Source organism: Gymnodraco acuticeps, unplaced genomic scaffold, assembly GCF_902827175.1.
Source record: "Gymnodraco acuticeps unplaced genomic scaffold, fGymAcu1.1, whole genome shotgun sequence".
Taxonomy (NCBI): Eukaryota; Metazoa; Chordata; class Actinopteri; order Perciformes; family Bathydraconidae; genus Gymnodraco; species Gymnodraco acuticeps.
In genome coordinates, this window is record NW_022989749.1 from 287,157 (window position 1) to 308,158 (window position 21,002).

At 40.5% G+C, this 21,002-nt stretch overlaps 1 protein-coding gene across 1 annotated transcript in view; it reads right to left on the reverse strand.

The window, feature by feature from the left end:
* LOC117535491 (contactin-3-like) overlaps positions 1 to 21,002 on the reverse strand; it is a 70,062-nt gene that overhangs the window by 11,831 nt on the left and 37,229 nt on the right. The window contains 15 exon segments of the mRNA XM_034200007.1: positions 877 to 986; positions 1,412 to 1,646; positions 2,013 to 2,083; positions 3,547 to 3,696; positions 4,339 to 4,497; positions 6,104 to 6,221; positions 9,841 to 9,981; positions 9,983 to 10,017; positions 12,275 to 12,402; positions 14,278 to 14,428; positions 15,079 to 15,208; positions 18,153 to 18,289; positions 18,677 to 18,861; positions 19,152 to 19,254; positions 20,364 to 20,567. Coding sequence (XP_034055898.1) covers positions 877 to 986; positions 1,412 to 1,646; positions 2,013 to 2,083; positions 3,547 to 3,696; positions 4,339 to 4,497; positions 6,104 to 6,221; positions 9,841 to 9,981; positions 9,983 to 10,017; positions 12,275 to 12,402; positions 14,278 to 14,428; positions 15,079 to 15,208; positions 18,153 to 18,289; positions 18,677 to 18,861; positions 19,152 to 19,254; positions 20,364 to 20,567 — 2,057 coding nt within the window.

A 21,002-nucleotide genomic window follows, 5' to 3' on the forward strand; every position in this document is an offset into this window, starting at 1 on the left:
CTGAGAAAAATCGATAGGTTATGGATACATCTTGATTCAGACTTCTGAGTATGCTCTGGGTAAGATACAGAGTTTGCTTTCCTTCAGGCCTCCAATTAAGGGTTGCCGGTAAAGCGATATTTAATAAACCAAACAAACTAATTTGCCGCTCGCTTTGGGTCATCTTCAATATTCAATGTGTCTACTATTAAGTGAATAGGTAAGTCAATTAATAATTAAATTGAAATGTGAAGTCCGCCCTCAGGGATACTATTCAGTTGCATTAAATGATTGTATTTCCAATTTATTTTCAATTAAAGTTCTATATGAAAAGCCCTACCGCTACTATTAGGTTTACGGTAACGTAAGCTGTAATTATGATGATTACATTCAACTGGAAGTGAAAGGCTAAGCGATGTATATGCACGATGCACAGCTCCATAGTGTTGGTGGCCTATTGAGATTCAAAGGCTTAAATCCTCTTCAATACCGCGTTGGGAGAAACAAGCTCTTTTCTGAAAGGACAAAGTGGACACAGCCATGGCAACTGGAGAGCTTTGTGCGGAGGGCCAGAGGTGACAGATATTGAAAGAGCCCCGGTGGGAGATGGGGAGATGAGGGGGGGGGCAGCAAATCCTCTTTGAATTCTTAAAAGGATGATGTTTTTTATCTTATTGTCCTCTTGTGGGTTTTTTGCTGTTGACGCACCACCGTTTCAGGGTCACTTAATTATATTATTACATTTAAAACAAAATCCTTGCAGAGCTACATGAGAAGAATTAGTAGAATATTACAAGAAAGAAAAAGAAAGAATGGTTATGATCTGATAGTCACGCAGCAAAGAGAAGGTCAATTATCATGTTTTTTAAAAAGGGAGAGAGTGATTTTCCGACGTACCTCATATCCGAGCACTCTTTCCGATATCGCAGGAAGAGCTTCCCAGATCACTTCAATTTGCACCGCAGACACAATCCTGGTCCTTACCCTCTTAGGAGGCACACCGGGGACTGTGAAATATACAGTGTGGGTAAGAATCCCAGACATTCGTCCAACACCATCACACACATTATCAGCAATACGAGGAAAGGCACAGAACAGACCAGTCGTTTCACTGAGAAGCTATTCCCCCCCCTTTCTCTTTTTAATGGGATCTATGACTGACATAAGGGAAGACTATCTGCCTAGCAAATTCAATTAACAGAATACCTCCCTGACAGCGCCGTGTGGTAAGTGTCTGCTAGGATTTCCTGTAATCTACCAGCATGATAACTAATATCAAGTTGACATTTCTAGCTTAGAGGGGGAGGGAAATAACCGCAGTGGAAAAAGAAATATCTCCTCATCACTACGATTCAAGGTCGTAGTTGTAAGGAGAGAGATTATAGCTTATTTAAGCATCACTCTGCTGCCGGGCTGTGAAGTCTTCACGTACCTTCCTCTGCCGAGAACACGGTGGCGATAGAGCTGAAGGGCCCCTCCCCTTGGTTGTTGAACGCCCCCACTTTCACGTCAAATGGCGAGAACGCTGGGATGGTGTCGTTGCGGAAGTCGTAACGATACACGCCGGGAGTGGAGATCACCGCCCGGGTCCAGGTGACTGTGCCCACGGGTCTGAAGGCGATGATGTACCCAAAGCCCTCTCCGTTCTGCAGCTCCTCGGGAACAGGCTGGGAGCAAAACACAAAACTATAGTGATATTAAAACGCATACAGACAGAGAAACAGACAGGCCCGTCTCTGCGCTGCACCTCCACAAGGTCTTCTGGGATTAGACACAGCCCGGTTCTCGGTTACCACCCAGAAACACTCAGCAATCACCTTCCGCCTTATCTTTTCCTCCTGCATGGCCATGTAATTGTGGCTAAAGTGCAAAACTCTTCAGAGCAAGTGCTCTCTTGCACTCGGTGGCTGAGCCCGGAGGAGAGGTGGCTTGCTATAATGTGGGCCATAAAATTGCTCTGTTCAATTCTGCACAATTAAGCAAAACCATTACCCGGCGATGGATAGAACAGTAAAATGTGACAGATGACTTACCTCCCATGTTATCACTAATTCAGACTTTGTGCCGCCTCCACCTCCGACATCAGTGGGAGCTGTATCAGGAACTGAGAGGTAAAACCCAGAGGAGAGCAATTAGAACGCAGTTTACAAAGCCCCACGACAAGCATCAACTACACTTGAAGCCTCATGACAAGGCTGCCTGCTGCAGATACCGTTTTCTATTTTACAGCCAACAAATCCCTGACTCGTGTCGAACACAAGGATGTGCACTTCAGTGATATTGCCTAAATGTCACCATGCATAAACACGAAGCCAGATATGTAGTATTTTGCAGATGACACTCAACTCAACCCACTTCATTCCCATTCCTACTCAGCTGTTTGTGCACTGCAATGTGTAGGTGGGGAGGATCCTATCGTAAGTGGAGCATCACATGTAATGTGTTGTACCAGCAAATGGGTGTTGAAGCATTTTGAGACCTATCTGATATCCTACCAATGTAATGTTGGCCATTGCCGTAGTAGCTTAGGAACTGAGAACTCGGATTTCTATCCAAACTTCATTAGGATACCTTTATCCTTTTTAGAGTCCTCCCTTGGCTGCTAACACTCGTGTTTTCAAACTCTGTCTCATGCTCTCACTAACGCTTGGCTTGTCCACTTCTCACAGATTAGTCAGTTTGACCCCTGACTCATCATGTCTACACATGGAAGTGGCCTTGGGCGGGACTCTGAATCCCAAATTGCTTGTGCTAGCCAGGCCAGGGGTTTGCATGGCAGCCCCATCCCCATTGGAATGTGTGTGTTAGTATATAAGAGGCCAATTGTAACGAAAAGCGTAACATAAGTGCAGTCCATTTACCACTTACCTTGACAAATGGAGGCAAAATAAAAGGAAGTGACCAACACTTGACACCCATTGATTCAGCTAAACCATTTATATAACTACCTCTCCACAAAGCAAAACACTCAACGTAAAGCTTTCCTGCGCAGATATAAGGGCTCTAGACTTCTTCAATAAAAGAAAACCTTCAGACAAAGTTTGTGAAAGAGCAGTAAATACGTAAAATAGAACGCTCAGAATTATTCAAAGAAAAAGTCTTAAACGGAAAATGCTATGCTCACAATAATGGCTCATTCGAAATAGCCAAAGGGAATATGCTTAGACTGATACCAAATGTATCCAATTAGGTTGATTTGTAAGGTATCAGCAATCCTCATGATGAGTTCTCATTTCCTTTCCTCACGGTCCAAAACTTTTATTTTCAGCAGGCAATTGGAAACTTGGCAGTGTGTTATCCATGTAAACTTATGATTACAAATGAGTGGAGTTCTATGGTTGAAGATATCTTTGAATCCATAGGGAAATCAAGGGAAGAGTCAGATTTGTCAATGGTAAGTCATCATTTTAAAATCACTACATTCCTTTATCATCTTTTATCATGTTTCATTGTTGGAGGAGCTCAGGTCAGAAGAATTTCATTGCCCTTTCTACACTGTTGCTTTGTGCATATGACAATAAGACCTTTGAATTTGGGTGTATGCATGAAGTGTAATATTTCACATACTGGTATCCTCTGTCCTGGTCATGGCCGAGGCTGGACTAGGCTCTCCGAGGCCCACGGTATTGCGAGCCACTACCCTGAACTCGTACTCCACCCAGGCGTTCAGACCGGACACCGTGGCCGTCAGCATGTTCCCGTTGACTTCCTCCGGCACTGCGAACAGGAAATTAGTTCTTTCAAAAAATATATTGTCACACACAGATGGCAAAAGTACTCACATCCTTTACTCAAATAGAAGTACAGATACTTGTGTTTAAAAATACTCTGGTAAAAGTAGAAGTACTGACTTCTTTACCCAGTAAGAAGTAAGGGCTTTGAAATGTACTTGAGTAAAAAGTACCCATAACTAGCAGCTGTTTTAAAGAGTACCTGACCTCCCTTTATATTAATAGAACAATAATGTCATTATGAGCTAATGAATGTTTCCATGCTGAACAACGGCAACATGACAACGTTTCCATTGGTCCCTCTTCTTTAGAGAATACCAGGAAATGATGGATACACGGATCGTGTTCAAATCAATAGGCACGCAATGACTCTAAAGAATAATGACCACGCCACCAAACACACATTCAAACTAAAGGAACCAGCTGTTTGGAGAATGTGAGAAGTAGAAAGTTCAGGTATTTGTGTTCAAGTCGTTAGAAAAATAAGTAGTGGAGTAAAGTACCAGAAAGATGTACAGTAACAAAGTATTTGTTCTCCACTACTTCCCACCTCTGGTCACAAATGAAAACCTGTTTCCCCAAGGGAGATCAAAGTACCTTACATCTACAAGAACCCTTTTCATGGTACCTGTATCCACAACCTGCCAGCCCACAGTGAAAGGAGTCCTGGCCTGGATGATGTAGCCGGTGATGGGGCTGCCATTGTCCCTTCCTGGAGTCCAGGAGAGCTGGGCAGTGCTGTCTGTGATCTCCACCACCGACACCTTGTCTGGAGGACCTGGCGGACCTGAATCAATCATACATTAAAGAGGGTGAATTTCAGGTGATCACCCATTCCAAGAAGCCTCCCCTCATCAAACCCACTAAGACGTGTGCACCTTGTTACATATCAAGGCCTCCGTGGTAGCTTTAATTAAGGGCTACGTCCTTGGTGTGTGCATGCGGGGACTTTTCATTCACTGCGTGTGTGATGTGCCGCGCTACAAAGTCATTACTGGGATCGCCAGCAGTGGAAAGAGACACTGGATGGGATCATTTATGAGAAAAGGAAAGAGGGGCTAGATTGGAGAAGACACTAGAGAGAACAATAAAAGAATACAGAGAGGGGGAAGAGAGAAGCGAGTGTCTGTGACTGTTAAGCGCTATAGCTTTACTATGTTGCTGTTGTTTGCTCAACTGTTCAATTATTTAAATGCTTTCCATGATATTTTGCCGATGTGTAAATGAGCCAATTATAGTCATTTTCCGTGATAACCATTGCCGTCTCAAAGCACCTGGGACCACTATTACAGTTTGTTAAGGACATGAATACCAACGTAAATCACCGGAGATAAGCCCAGTGCAGTGAGCCAGATTCCCCAAACACATATTAACAAGCTACTCACACACATGTCAGTGTTAGTGTGTGTCTATCATTCATTTTAAATCCAGCAGCACATATATAATGTAAACAGAAGCTGACATGACTGACAGAGGTAGCATTCGTCTATTTTCCGCACTGTATCTTAAATGAAAGCCTAAAGGTTTTTCCAATCTATCAAAACTTCTTTCTCTTTGAATATACTTATATGCTTAACCCTTAGATGCACGAGTGACTGGACCCTACACTCTTCCATAAGTGGGTCAAAAAGGACCCATATTAGAATAATATGTGTTTTTTATGCCATTTTGGTTAAAAAAATCAGTTGTATAATATTTTTTATTATATTTGGGTTCACACTAGAAATATTTTATATTGAATTTTTCACTATTTATAATTTTAGACATTTATTTTACATTTTAAAAAAAAAACGAAATTCCATAGAAAATGCATGCGGGTCATTTTTGACCCACTTATGGAAGCTTGGGGTAGTAATACGAAAACTACAATTTCTTAAAATGTATAACATTTACATTTAAAATTTGAATGGCATGATATCCAAAACATGTTTTTTGAGTATAGCTGGAATATGAAATAATAAAAAAACGTTTTTCCTTGTACGATGTGAGGGTCTAAGGACAGAGGGTGTCGTTTTTCTCATACTGATATTCTGAACAATCTGTGCTGTTGTATTTGCTGTAAAGTGTCTCTACTGTAGGCTATTTTTATTATATGTACAGCACTTTGGCTCGACCAAAAATCGTTTATAAATGTGCTATATAATAAAACTTGATTTGATTTGATAACATTTACATTTAAAATTTGAATGGCATGATATCCAAAACATGTTTTTTGAGGAATAGCTGGAATATGAAATAATAAAAAAATGTAATTACAAAGATACTTCAAGAAAACCACCTCACCGGGTCAAAAAAGACCCACTTATGCATCTAAGGGTTAAATGTCTCGTGATTTACAGAAAAATATAAAATGCTTGATAAAAACATGCTTTTAACTCAAGTGGTTATCTTACCTTTCACAACTAAGATGGCAGAGGTGGACAGGCTTTCCACATCAGTGTCAATAACGCAGACATATTTTCCTCCGTGGTTCAGCTGGATGTTACGAACCATTAGATCCCCTGATATACTCTGGAAAGGAATATGATCGTTGAATAAAAAAATAAGGCTAAGTAAGAGAAGCAGTGTTATTTCATCACATAGATTTTGGCTCTAGGACCTTTGAAACATTTATTATGCTTTCCACAATCACATAGTCTCCAGGCTGCTGCTGTTTGCATCTCTTCAAACACCAACAACAGACATGGCAGATGTACTCGGCACAAATAATGCTTTTGGCTGTCCTTCAGGCGCTACCTGACCAACCAGCTCCCCCCCCCCAAACCCCTACAAACAGCTAGTAGCTAGGACACACAGAACAAACAGTTAATTGGAAAGACAATCCTAATTGCTCTGTAATAACATTATGCTCAAGCAAGATATGAGTATAACACCAAGCAAATATGTTTTAACATACGTTGGATGCATGTTTCGGCCAAGAGAGAACATAATAAAACATCAGGAATAATATTAGTATCTATTTCATCTGGTTACGGAGATTTCTATTATTTATGGATGCAAAGCCATACAATTTCAAAGGGTAAGAAGGGTTTTCTATATTTCCTTATTGTCAACAAATCTCATTAAAAGACTAAAAACCAACAGTGCCCTTGAATGTCTACTTAATACTTAATATATTTGCTACCCTGTTTGTGCTACTCAGCCCCAAGCTCGTTGATTTACACTGAAGACTTTCATTTTTGTTATTTCTTTAAACATCACTGTATATAATAAATGTTTCAAGGCAAAATAATATCCTGTAACAGACGGACACTGTAGTTAAACTATTGTTCTTCTTTAGTAGAGTTTTCTTCATTTTTTCTGGACTATTTTAAGCTTCGAATTAGCACATTCGGTGCTCTTATGTCTACTTTATTACCTACAGCAGTAGTACATTGTATGTGATATTAATCTTAAAAAACAACAGTGCCCATGCTGAGTGTCCCAATTGTAATGAAGAAACAGCACACACACAAAAAAGGAATTGTTAGGCTTGAAATCCTCAAACAAATCTTGTTATGACCCCGGTTGGGTTGTCCCTTACAAAATCAATAATTGAGATGAACAGGGCAAAACCTTTTGTTGCCAAACCAAATTTAGGGTAATAAATAACACTTTAACACATGTCTACCTATAGCAATAGGCGCATTCACGCTGTGGTACTTTTCCCACAAAGGTTCATGTGAACTTAGTTCATGTGAACTCTTTTATCGCGTTCACACCAAAAAGAGCCGGTACTAAAATTAGTTCATGTGAACCTTTTTACCCCCACGAAAGTCCCTGCTAGAGAGCAGGGACTTTCGAGCGGCTCTCTTGTGAGAAAAGAGCTATATTTCTGATTGGCTGGGCGGATTGCAAACCACGCCCCGTAAAACTCCCAAAAAGTTTTGTGAAGCCGCCATTTTATTATCCTCACATTAGCATTATTAGCATTAGCATTAGCCCAGCGCAGAAACGCAGAGAGACTAACTTATGGCAACACAAAATAAAACATGGGAGTGGTGGAGATGAGGAGGTGTCGGCGTTCTGGCGATTTACTCGGAAGGCTTCAGTAGAAGCTGCCGGGAGTCCCAGCAGTTTCTACTGAAGCCAGTCCCCAACTCCGGGGACTTCCGGCCGGGGACTTTGGGCGGCAGTATACGCCGTGAAGTGGTTTGCGGCCTGCCAGTAAACCCAAAGCAGAAGAAGAACAAGTGACGTCAGCGGCTTCATTTGCCTAATCCACCCTCAGGGATTTATTCCGGTGTGAACGCAATCTGTATTTAGTTCATGAGAACTAAAGAGTTCTCATGAACTAAGTTCTCATGAACCTTTGTGGGAAAAGTACCGCAGTGTGAATGCGCCTAATATGTGTTAGCTTGGCAACCAAAGACAACCACTGAAAAACTCACTGATCCAAATAAAGGACTACATTCTCATAATTAAATTGTCAGTCACTTTAAAATATCGACCGCATTAACAAACTTGCATTCAGTTTACATTCTTCTCCAGTCACCAAAAGTTGGGTTATTTCATTATATTTAAATAATTTAAACACTTTCAAGATGTATACAAATAGAGGTCAAGAACGGTCAAGAACTACTTTACTTACTTTCACTTTGGTGAATAAAGAACAAACAAGGCATTCAATAGTAAGATAGTAGGTACTCTATTGCTATTGGAATCACATGACTGGGTAATGGCTTTTTTACTTTTTTAAATAATACCTAGACCCTCCCTGTATAAGGAGCATTTGGTAGGATGAATTCATTGTTGGTTTTGGTCCTTTGGTGGAAGTGACTTTCATTTTTGTGTTAACACATTAACCCATTTTGACCGTGTGGAAATCAACCTACTGAAACCCGACAATTGAAGTGGTCTTTTCACAAAACATGTCAGCCTGTGAAGAGAAGACTGTTGTTCTTTCAACGAGTGACCTGGGGATGCGCCAGGTATACTTTCTGCTGTCAGAGCAGATTTCATCAGCCCGGGTAGTGATCATAGCTCCCAGATGCAGCACCTGCAAAGGAACGCCTGTGGTTCTCCACCTCCACCACCACCACCTGACACAGAGGAGCCGAGTCGAATGGCACTTCTACGCGGCCACGGGCTAAAGAGACCTCTCCTACTCTCTTTTCTTTTCCCAACTTTCCTTTCATTTTCTTTGCATTCACCTGACAGGGTTTACACGCCACTCTGCCATGTCTGATTCTCTCTCTAATGCCAGCCACCACCTGGCCAACCTGGGAGCTTATGCTCGAAAGCAAGGCGTCCTACCTTGGCAGGAAGGAAGTGATGAGGCAGATTTGCTTTAATTATGTTAATTAATTCATCAGAAGCTGTTGAGCGGGGGCTGGTAATCTCTCTGGACAGGGGAAACAGATTCTATAAAAAATATATCTCATTATATTTATGTGCACGGTTCAATGTCATTAGTAATTGCCATTTGCATTCATAAAGATATGAATTTGGCATGTCCACAACACATGAGGGCAACCTTTAACACGAACGGCAGGGATTGGACTGCTGACCTTGGATGATAAATGGCACCGTGTTCACAGTCATTTCAAGCGTGACAAACTCCGAACAATTTACTTCAACCTTCATCAAAAGGAACACATATCCGACAAAGAGTTGTCATTTGTTATTATATCAGGGAATGAGGATTTCAGATGGACATTTTCTGGTGCCATGCCTGCTGCCGGCTCATTACTCAATTATTTCCGGGCTTACGATTCACAAATAGGTATGCAAATTAAATTAAAGCAGAGGAAGGTGATAAGAACATGTTCTCCCTTGATGAAGGAGAACTGGAAGTTTAAGGGATGAAAAGAATAAAGATGTAATAAATTAAGACTCTTTGTAGGACTGAAATGGCGTTAAACAATATATCCCTGATTACTGACCCAACAGTGCTGTTCTTTAATGCTTTAACAGGACAGGGTTTGAAGGAATTGAACTGATATGTTTCTGTCTTTTTTTTATATACTATCTGCTGCTGACCACTGTGAAACTGTTCTAATGGACCAGTCTTGGCAAAACAAATTACTGCTTGGTGTCTAAGAAGACCTAGGCAGGGCAACAGAGCATAACCTTGCATATAACACAGTATGTCTCAATTAATCCCCAAATAGCCCGAACGTAGCTGTGTTTAATGTTTGTGATGACTCACCCCGCCCACTCTTTCGAAATGATCGCTGTCTCGCTGGAAGTCGATGAGCTGGCCGTTGAATGCCCACGAGAAAGAAACATCCAGAGCTGGATCGCAGGCAATCTGGCAGGGTAACACGATGCTCTCGCCAACAATAATCTCCCATGTTAGTAGGCCTCATGGTGATCCTGGTGGGCTCTGGGCAGACAACAGACGACAGAGTACGCATGTTAATATGGCTGCCACGGGAACCTTTAACACCACCGTGACCTCGGCAACTGCCATCTCACTTCAATTCACGGCTAAATCAAGTCACCATCATTAAATTACCCACGGATGTGTGCTTTTCCTGATTTTTAATAAGCACTTAAATTCCAGGCCTGTCCATTAGCAACATTTTATGACATATCAGGTTCACACTTTATGTTCGGGCATCAATTTGACGGGAAAATGTTTGAAGCGGGATAACAGAGATGGGAGCGCATTCCCACTGGTGGCTATGGTGGATTGGAGGCCTCGTTGTGTGTTGAGGAAAGGTCACAGTAATTAAATTCCATGACATTAAATGGTTCAGCTGTCAGTGTATAAGAAGAATAGAAGCTAATGAGAAAAATTGGTCAGGTGGCTACACACAATAGATTAATCGCGAGGACTACGTGGACGTGTTATGTCATCGAAATTATAAATGTGGTGACACGACCTTTAACTAAATCAAGGATAATGTTTTGCTGCTTATTTAAATGTTGTTTTGCATAATGCATACCAGACATTTTAATTTGATAATAACCTTGGCTTTTAACGTTACACATGCAATTTACATGACTATAAATGAGGACATTATCAAGCCATAGATTGGCAAGAAATCATTGACCTTTAGTTTTGAATAACGTTTGCTTAACTCCGGCCTCGATAAGAATTGTCCAATCATGTCTGTTCAACCAAAACCAGGTACAGTGAGGCTGGAAAAGCTTTGGATTCATTTAAAAGCTGAAACCGTGCATAGGGATGTAGAAAGAGTAGACTTGGTATCTCAAAAGAGTAGATGGTATATATAATATTCGGCTGAATGTCTGCATTACAAAAACAATGCTGCTCTTTTGTTGCCAGTTCACCTACATGTTAACTGCTAACTTTTCTCTAGACCTTTAAGCTTCAATCTTTTTTGCAAAGAATATTAATATGATATAAGAGCACTGCTTAAGCATAATGTGATTTATGCCGCTTTCAAATGCATTCTATAAGTGAAAGAAAGTTTTGGAATAGGCATATTTATTTTCTTGAGTTAGATAAGGAGATCATACTCTAACGTCTGTAGGTAATATTGAAAGCTACTGCCAGAAGCCGGCTAACTTAGCTTGGCAAAAATATTGGAGAAAGGGCGAACAGCAGCTAGCCTGGCTCCAACAGCAAGCAATACAATGTTTTATAGGGAGCATATGTTGGACTATTTATTTGTTGAGACCCATTTCCTGGTTACAACACTGAATGACCATTGATATAAATAGTCCAACCCTTAACCCCCCTGAACAAATACTAGCTTAAACGAACATGATACTGTATGCTAATTTGTTAGCTTCATGGGTGCTAGCAAATTGATTGTGTTAGGCAACTAATGGCAGAAAATACAAATGTTTGTGTACAGACACGCAAGTGGTATTTACATATTCTGTCACGATTCTTGTTATGTCACGTTTTTAGTTTTGTATGTCTAGGTGTGGGTTTATTTTGCTGTTCTGTTCTCCCTGTTTCATGTTTTTCTCCTTGTTTCTTGTCTGGTCCCTCTCCCTGTGTTTTCCTCCCTGTCGTTAGTTTCCCTGGTGTGTCTAATTGTCTGATTGTGTTCACCTGTTGCCCTTGTGTTTCTCCCTCCTTCACCCAGCTGTTTCTTGTTCCTTGATTACCCCTCCCTGTATTTAGTCTTGTCTTTTCCTGTGTTTCCTTGTGGGTTCATTTCATGTTTTTCTCTCTGGTCTTCCTCCATGTTTTTCACGGTCAGTTTTTGTGTTATTGTTTTCCTGAGCTACCGTTTTGATTCATGCCATGTTTTGTTTTTTAAATAAAGCTAGCTTTTTGTTTCTAACCTTTTTTCCGTTTTTGTAGTCTGCATTTGGGTCCTACCTTTTCTGCGATCTTACAGATCATAACATATTCTTCTTCAAGTGCTACTTCATTTGGAGATATTGTCCAAGCTGATATGGTCAGCAGTTGTATTTTGGAAGAAATAGAAGGCTTATAATAAAATCTACTAATAAGGCTTGTCATTTGACCTTTTAGACCCAACTGTTGATTGTAAATAACATGAAGCTGCCTTTGTCCTTTCAGTTTGAAATCAAGAACCCATTGTTTCAAGTAACCTTCAACCTTGAAAGGAAAATCTACCCATTGTTATCAATGTGCTTGAATAGAAAGCACATACGCACAGCATAGTTACATCAACAAAGGAGAAAAGACTCACCGGTGATGAGCAGCCTCCCACTTGTGCTTGCTGTCCCAAACTGATTCTTAGTGATGCACGTGTAGATGGCTGCATCCCGTCGGGTAACATTGGCGATCTTTAAAGTCCCGTTGGGAAGCAAAGTAATCCTGAAGAAGGCAGAACAGATTTTACTGTATGGACTAAGGTGCAGAGTTTACCGTTTGAATTGCATCTGTCTGTATTATTATTTTTTGTATTCTTTGTGTATTCTTGACCAAAAAGATTGAAAGCCTCTGAAGCACTATGACCCTAATGCTGCTTTAAAGCCCCCCACTAAAGCTCAGGAAAATGAAATTCTTTGACGCAGCAGGCAGAGTGACCCATCGCCCTCACTCAGTGGCGGGCTAAACGCTGGGACACATTACTAAATGAAGAAATATTTTACAAACAGCAACACTGAATAACTCAATGAATAAATAAAGTGCGCTTCACAGGCTTTATGTTGCTAAGGTCAGAGAGGAAGCTTTCATGCTGGGAACCCAATATATCTCTATTACTATATGACTAGAGAGAAGGCAATTATTGTCCGGCAAAAAAGTACACTGCGTTTATTTAGTGACCAACAAAGAGTGATCAAGACAAAAAGGTACATTAACTTTAGTTGAATTATCATAATCACCATGTATTGGGTTGTCAACTTAAATATAATATTATAATATAAATATAATAATGCAAAGTTCTCCATTGGTTCACTACTGTTAAGAGTTCAAACGTGTATACTTGGTAATTGTTTATGTTTGGCAGGGTGCTACGCCATAATTGGTGCGCTTCACCCAGGTAACTATGTTTGTGTCCCTCTTGAAACAAAAGTAAAAAGTACTAAATCATATTGTTATTCTGAAGGAAGTCATGCTTCTTTCCCATAACTTCACCAATTATTTGCATTTCTTAAACATATCCAAATAGTTCTGTTTCATAGTGCTTAGTAGAAAGGTCACATGAGCACTGCCACTGTTTCATAATGTTAAATACAGTAGAACAGATGTATGTATGTTGTTTTGGGAGACAGTGTCTATACAATGATATAAGCAAGGCTCAGATTTACAGCATGACTGCCTGTGAGAAAACACTTCCTATCCAGTATCTGCATACGTCCAGTGTGCACCTTGAAACACCATGTGGGCTTCACATACAGTGTGCTAAATGTCAGTCAGCTTGGGAATTTTACCAATTTTCTGCAGCTATAGATGCAGCTTCCCATCTGGAGCCTCAGTGTTGTTTTGACAAGACGCTTTGCTTATATTGTTGCTTTCAGACCTCCTTTTGTATAAGCAGTATTGGCGTGATTCAATGTTTAGAATTTCCTCTGTGGGCTGAGATGTCTGTTTCTGTTGTTCTTATTCAGTGTGCCCTGCCTGCTTGTGTGTGTGTGTGTGTGTGTGTTTGTGTTACAAATCCTCAGTGTGTGTGTGTTGAAGGTTTAGTCACCGCTTTTCTTCTTCCTCCAATGATGAAAGTTCTGCTTGTGGATTGCTAATAATGTGTCATGTCTTGCCTCTGATATTTTTTGATTTCTTCACCTTTTAATTGGTGCTTGGGTATTGTGTGAAACACTTTCAGTAGCTCAACAACAAAGAAAATGAAGCACCACTTTCAACCACTTAAGTGGTGCCTTAAGTTTGCTCATTGGCGGCATAATGTCTGCACAGAGTTTGTAGTCTAGTGAGCTGTCTCTTTGTCTCTATTTAAAAGCTTTTATCTTCAGCATGCCTGCATTTGCTAATCTTTTATGGTCTCAAACATTTCATGCATGCAGTGTGGATATGACCAGCTGGCATCGTCATCCCTCACACTATTTGCACACGAGGGTGCACGCAGCATATTAGCCATTTGCAATTTTCTTGGTGGGTGCTCTGCTCTCATTCCCCCCATTAGCCTTCCCTTTTATGCATCTGCACAAAACCAAATATACAATTCAAACAAGTCGTTTTGCAGTGAATGTGATAAAAGCTGAGGGATATGCATTTGGACTTGTATCCTACCTTTCGCTTCTCTGCAGGATCTCATTCCCTTTCTTCCACAGGCTAATTGCTGGGGGTGAGGCCTCGGGCTTGCATTCCAGAGTGACTTCACTTCCTGAGCGGGCTTTTAGCAGGGCCCTTAATGGACTTTTGGAGAAACTGGGAGGTGAAGCTGTGTGTTGGGAGGCAGAGAAAGGTGTAAGATTAAAAACTATAGGCAACCTGTACCTTTGCAGATCAGCCGTGCCGTATCGACATCGACTTCCTTTCAGCTCTTAGTGAGAGCGGCTCAAAACCTCAGCGTGAACTCAGCAGAAATGCCTTTTTGGCTCAAGGCTAAATGGACCGACCTGCCACCCCACCCTTCAATGCTTTATCACATAATCCACCCTCCGCATGCTTCCAGCCTGCACAGCTTTTGGCTGTTGCCCACACTCATCATCACATTTTGTCAGCCATCATTTGGACCCCCAAGTGTCATCACATGCATCAGGACAGAAAATTGATTTGTCATCGAGCCAGTCAGTTGGAAGTCATCAAAGCTTTGCAAATAAATCAATACCCCATCTACATGAGAAAGCATGTGCAATGCCACAAAGTAATGCGTTTGTAGTATCCAAATCAATATGATGAAACGAGCTAAAGTAAAATGAGACGCTCCATCAGATTCATATTTTCTGCTGGCAGAGCCCAAAATGACATCAAATGAGTCTGCAGACTGATTGGTGAGGAGATAGCAGGATCCTGGTGTATATCTTAGGAGATGATCAAACGCACGGACAGATAAGCAGGATAAAAGCAGAGGGAGGAATGCAATCTTACCTAACACCATTAGTTGGGCACTGGAATAAATAATGCCATGTTTGTTTTCAGCCACACACTGATACATCCCTGAATCGGACAGGTTTAAAGCAGCCATGGAGAGGGCCCCGTTTTCGATTTGTACCCGGCCCTGAGGAGGAAAGAGAGACATCATCTGCATATCCATTGCAAGGCATACTTATTATGACCAAAAGCGATGCAGCAATTAATGGTGCACCATGAAGGGAGGAGGACAGCAGGAGAGGAGAAAGAGAGAACAAAAAAAGCATTGCGCCAGTGTTCATCTTGGAATAGGGGAAGAGATGATGAGGCACTGGTGGGAACTGCTAACCTGCATCTTAGATACACAGAAAATAAGCAATGTTGACAACAGCACCAGCAGCATATTAAAAAGCCATTTATTTTCCGTGACTGTTCAGTTGGAAAAACTATCATGACTGCTCCGATGATGACTTGATGATTGATTTTGGCCCAATGAGCTAGTCAGAGATCCGAAAGGCTGCAGTTGGGGAGGCTTCTTATGCTGATATCTTAACCCTCCTATTGTCTTCGTTTCCCCCCCTTACTTTGGTGTTCGCGGTAAAATTGGACCAGTCCTGTTTTAACTGCTATTACATTAACACAAAAACCATTAATCACCCAATTTCATTTAACACCCTTTCAAACTGTACATATTGTATCAGACTACTGGTATACATGAAAAACTGCAGTAAATATACAAAGAATAGACACTGAACATGTAATGCGTGTGCCAGGTGTGATCCATGTGGGGGGATGGGCACATAAGAGCGGGGTGTGTGTGGCCTTGCATTACTATACTTGTGGGGACCTAAATCTGTTTACACAGTCACGTGTGGGGACTCGCTTCCCTTATGGGGACAAATTGGAGGTCCCCATAAGGGGAATCATTAATTTTATGGTGAAGACTTGGTTAGGTTTAGGGTAAGGGTTAGGCATGTGTTGGTTATGGTTAAGGTTAGGATAAGTCTCCAGGAAATGCATGTAAGTCAATGTAATGTCCCCTGAAGTGACACATGGTGTGTGTGTGTGTATGTGTGTGTATATGTTCAAATGTCTACTGTGAAGGATATCATAAAGCCTTAATGCAATGGAATGTAAACAAAAAAGTTATGAATGATGAAAGTTGTAAATCGGTCAGATTTGACCCGAAGACAACAGGAGGGTTGATTATAGATGCATGGAGAGAAAGTTGGAGCTTATTAGTGAGGTACTAAGTCACCTTACACATAAATACAGTAAGGCTATAACCTTCACAGTGAATGTAATCTAACACTTCAACAGATAATAAATTATTTGCACGTTTTTGCTTCAGTGGCTAATTGAATGAGGTAGTACAGTGATTTTACACATACAGGGGTGATAATAGATATACATAGTATTTTTGTGGGCCATGGGGTTGATAAATAAATGGTTATTAGAAAAACTGAGGTTAGAAATGTCAGGCGTTTGATTAGAAAGAGTCCTTTTTCACCTATAGTAATTTCTACAGCTGGATCATTTATGATTTTCAGACATGGGAGCTTATTTTTTTTGTAATATTAGTTTTTATTATTTGACTTGGTTGGTCTACACATGTCTTTAACACAAACACAATTCTCTACAGGCAGTATAAGTAAAATACATCAAAGAAACATGCCTTATCATTTGCTCCGGTGGGTAATGTCCACAGTATTGACATTTACATGTCTAATATGTGTAATATGTAATTATAAAGCACTTTGAGCACCTGTAAAAGCGCTCTAATTAAAAAATGTAATCCATTATTATTATTATTATCGTATGCCTTGAATCCAAACATATGTATAATTAAATAGATAGATTCATCAGAATCAGAAACAGGTTTATTGCCAGGTAGGTTTGCACATACTAGGAATTTGACTTGATGTCACGGTGCATACATAAAATATAAAAAAACAAGAAATCTAATATAAAACTAAAAATCTTTTACACCGTAATAAAATACAGTTAAATAGCAATACAAAATTAAATAAAGCAGTCATTTACATGGAAATAGAATGCTATGAATGAATTTTAGAATGTGAAATAAGAATATGTGCAGAAAGGAGTATGACCATTGTGTGCATTAATGTAATGCATATAGTCTATGATGTGGCAGAGGTAAAGTGTCAGTGGGGGGGGGGGGGGGCAGGCCTTGTTTAAGAGGTCGGTAGCGGAGGGGAGGAAACTGAAAGTAAAGTTCCATAAGTGAATGACTACCAAATGTATTGATTTTAAGCCAAACCATCATCTTTTAACTTATCCTAACCAAGTCGTTTCTTTGCGTTTTTGTTTTGTTTTTATTTTTGCGCATAGTCACACTCGCACTTCTATTGGCTGGCGCTCCAACAAATTGTACGTGATAGGCTAAGGGGCGGGACATCTCTAAGCAATTGACTAATCACAACAGAGCCGGCCAGCTAGCCAATCAGAGCAGACTGGGCTCTGGTTACAGACACAGGGTGAAAAGAGGTGCTGCATGAGAAAAATAAAGAGCTTTTTGAACATTAAAGCATGGAGACATGTCACAGTAGAAAAACTAAATACAAATATGAACCTGAAATTAGCATAATAGGTCCTCTTTAAAATGAATGCATATAGAAATCAGGCCACTAGAATCAACATAAATGGTATTAAGTGTAAGAGCAAAGGCTTGTAAATTAGCTGTCATAATCCGCATAAGATATACAGATAATATGTTAATAGCAGGTGTGAATGGGCCCTAAATGTCAGACTGCCTCTGCCTCTTCTAAATCTGTCTGCCCCATTATGCAAGCAGCACTAAAATGTGGAGTACCCCTCAAATTTCATGAACAGTATTTCTCCCTAGCAAGTGGGAAATGGATGAGAGGTTGATTCTATCTATCAAAAGCAATTTTTTGACACAGCACATGCATTTACCAGTGCATGGTCGGTGTACCATTCATATTTCAAACCGTGTGCATTTTTGATTCAGTGTAACTAATTGGAATGGAAATATATGCATCATTATGTTGCCTCAATTTGATTTCCCTTCACTTGTCACCAATTTGTATAATAGTCTCATATCTCCATACCTCAGCCATCACTTGCTCCCCATTCTTCAGCCAGCTGTAGGACGGTTTGGGCTTTCCATTCGCCTTGCACTCCCAAAAGAGGTTTTCTTCGATGGACAGAGCTGTGTCCGTCATTGTCTGGAGCCAGTGAGGTTTAGCTTGAAATAAATGAGAGGATTACCTTTTCAAACATGTGTTTTAATTATAGCAGCAGTGGATTAGTCAAGAGTGGTATCAGAAATTATGAAGCCATTAATGCAGCCTTCAAAGTGGATTATCAGCCTAATGAGGAACACATGCTGGTAAATAGATTTGAATATTGATTGGAAATTTGCGGCCTGTAATCTAATATACACTTTTTACTTTTTAGAGTGTGGATCCATAGCATGTACAGAAATGTCATGGTAACATTATGCCCCGCACGTCTTAGACAAATAGGTTTTCTGTCAAACAAACAAGATTAAAACTGCAGGGGACGTCCATGTTTCCTGTACATACACACCCAAATTCATTCTCCCTGCGTCAATTTAAAATGGTTCACTCACCATGGAATGAGATACGACCCCGTGCAGCGTTTTTTCCTCGCCGATTCTCTGCCATACATTCGTACGTCCCAGCGTCTTCCTGCTGTAAATTGGGGATTTCAAGGACGGCGTTTGAATTCTTCATTTTCACTTTGCTGGGGAAAGGGATGCCGCTGGTTCTCCTCCAGCTTATTTCTGGGACAGGGCTGCGAAAAAGACGATCAAAAAAGATTCCCATGATGGCAACTGTCAGTCTCAATGATCAAACTGAGTGTCTTGTCAGTTATTGTTCTCCAAAAATCTAACTGTGATTACTCTGATTAAGAAGCTCTTTAAGGAACTTTGATTTCTACTCCCTTGCCGTGTCACGTAAGAATTGATGAATCTAAGAATGAGTAATGTTACGCTTGTGCATCCTTAAATCCTCTTGAGTAGCGCTTATTCATGCATGAATGAGCCTACAGCTTATGTCGCACACACAATGAGATTCACTTACTTTCCCAGAGCGAAGCATTCTAGTTTCACCACCGATTCCTTCGCAGCTGGAACCGAATCAGGGAAATGAACCTCTATTTTGGGTTCATATTCACCCATTACTCCTACAAAAGTGAGACAACAGACGACAAGCTTTTTACATCAATGATTAACGGCGCAGATTATACACGTGTTGGATCAAAGCGAGAGCAGTAACAGCATGGGACAGCTAACACAGAAGTCTTTATGCATGCAGAGCAAAAGTGACCCCCAAAGGGCTGGTGAAGAGCAGGAAAATCAGAGGTGGCTTATAAAAGATTCAGGGAACACATCAGGGAAAATACTTGCCTGGTAGAGAAGCAGGTCCTACCTTGTTGTTGAAATATATTAAAAGCAACAACTGTAATACATCAGGTTGAGCAATTAACTCCACCGATGTTGAAATCACAATTTAAGAGAGAACTATTTTCAGGTTAGGGTTCCTGAATTAGTAATGCCATTTCAAGCTGATGTAAATGAAACTCAAAACCATTGATTTTGCTGTCTATATTGATAACTGTCACTGTTAAATAAAATACTGATCTGTAGCTATCTTTTAGTTTGCCATTATATCATTTTGTTCTGTTCATTTGAAACAAGAAGCTTTTGTGATTGGTACAATCTTATCTTGTTTAGTGCATCAATTCAGGCCTTTATAAAATATAATCACAATTTAAATGTTCCTTTATAATAAATTGTGACCTAGAGGTCCGTAAAAACGAAACAATAAACAGTCCATTTTAACCTTGACGTCACTGACAGCTACTTGCCAATGTAATGGAACTCTTTTGACCCACAATTAGAAAATTACACTAAAATAAAAATGCAATATCTGAACCCCTCGGCTCCGAGAATTGTAGGGGGTTTTCAATGCTGAATTCTTGCAGTCCGATAAGCAAGTTCAGAATGGATGTGTTGTTGAAATATGGCGTCTACGACACAAGGCAAGTAATTTCAAGCTAATAAAAGGCTGAATAATTGTAAATACCCTCGGATGCAAAAGCTCAGATATTGCATTTCAGTCAGTGTTCCATCTATTTTACCCTCAATATGAACTGTTTGCCTGTATTCAATGAAAGCCTGCTCAAACGTAATTGATCAATACAACTTGGACAACAAACGGAAACCAGAAAGCTTCTAAAATTGTATCCTGTTCTAAGATCTTAAATGAATTATTTATATTTAAGTCATTTACCATCACTTCTGAGGACCAGTGGTGTTGGAGAGCTGAGCACCTTCTCCTTCGAGACAGTGTTGTTAACCACACAGGTGTAGTTGCCAACATCTGAGGTCTCCACTTTAGCGATGTACAGACTCCCGGTCTCTTGAGAGATGAATCGCCTGCTGTCTTGCTGGACAAAGTACGGGTATTCATTGAAGATCCACGCAAATGTCAGCTCTGGAATGGAAAGAAATACAATTTAGCTTAGAGCTGAGGTTTTCTGCTGTCATTGCTCTTTTAAAACTGATACCACACATAGAGTTTTAGATCTCTATAGCTGGGACAGTTGAACCGAAAGAAGATACCCAAGTTTGGCCTACATTTTTTAGCATATCACTAAACTGTTTTACCCTTATCTCAGTTTTCTTGGGAAGAGATACCAAGGCATGGCAAATGCAATATCTATTGGTGCAGAAGCAATGTGAGACCCAAGGAAAGGAAGCGAAACAAAATGGATTACAGCGCGTCAGTGGCCCTCCCCTGACACATGGCCTGCATTCCCCGAGTGACATGGTCTGGTTCATGGGAGGCACAAACGAATAGACGGATGGATTGAGGGTTGAAAAGATTGACGTATGGAATTACGAACATGCTGTGATGCGCCTTCACAAG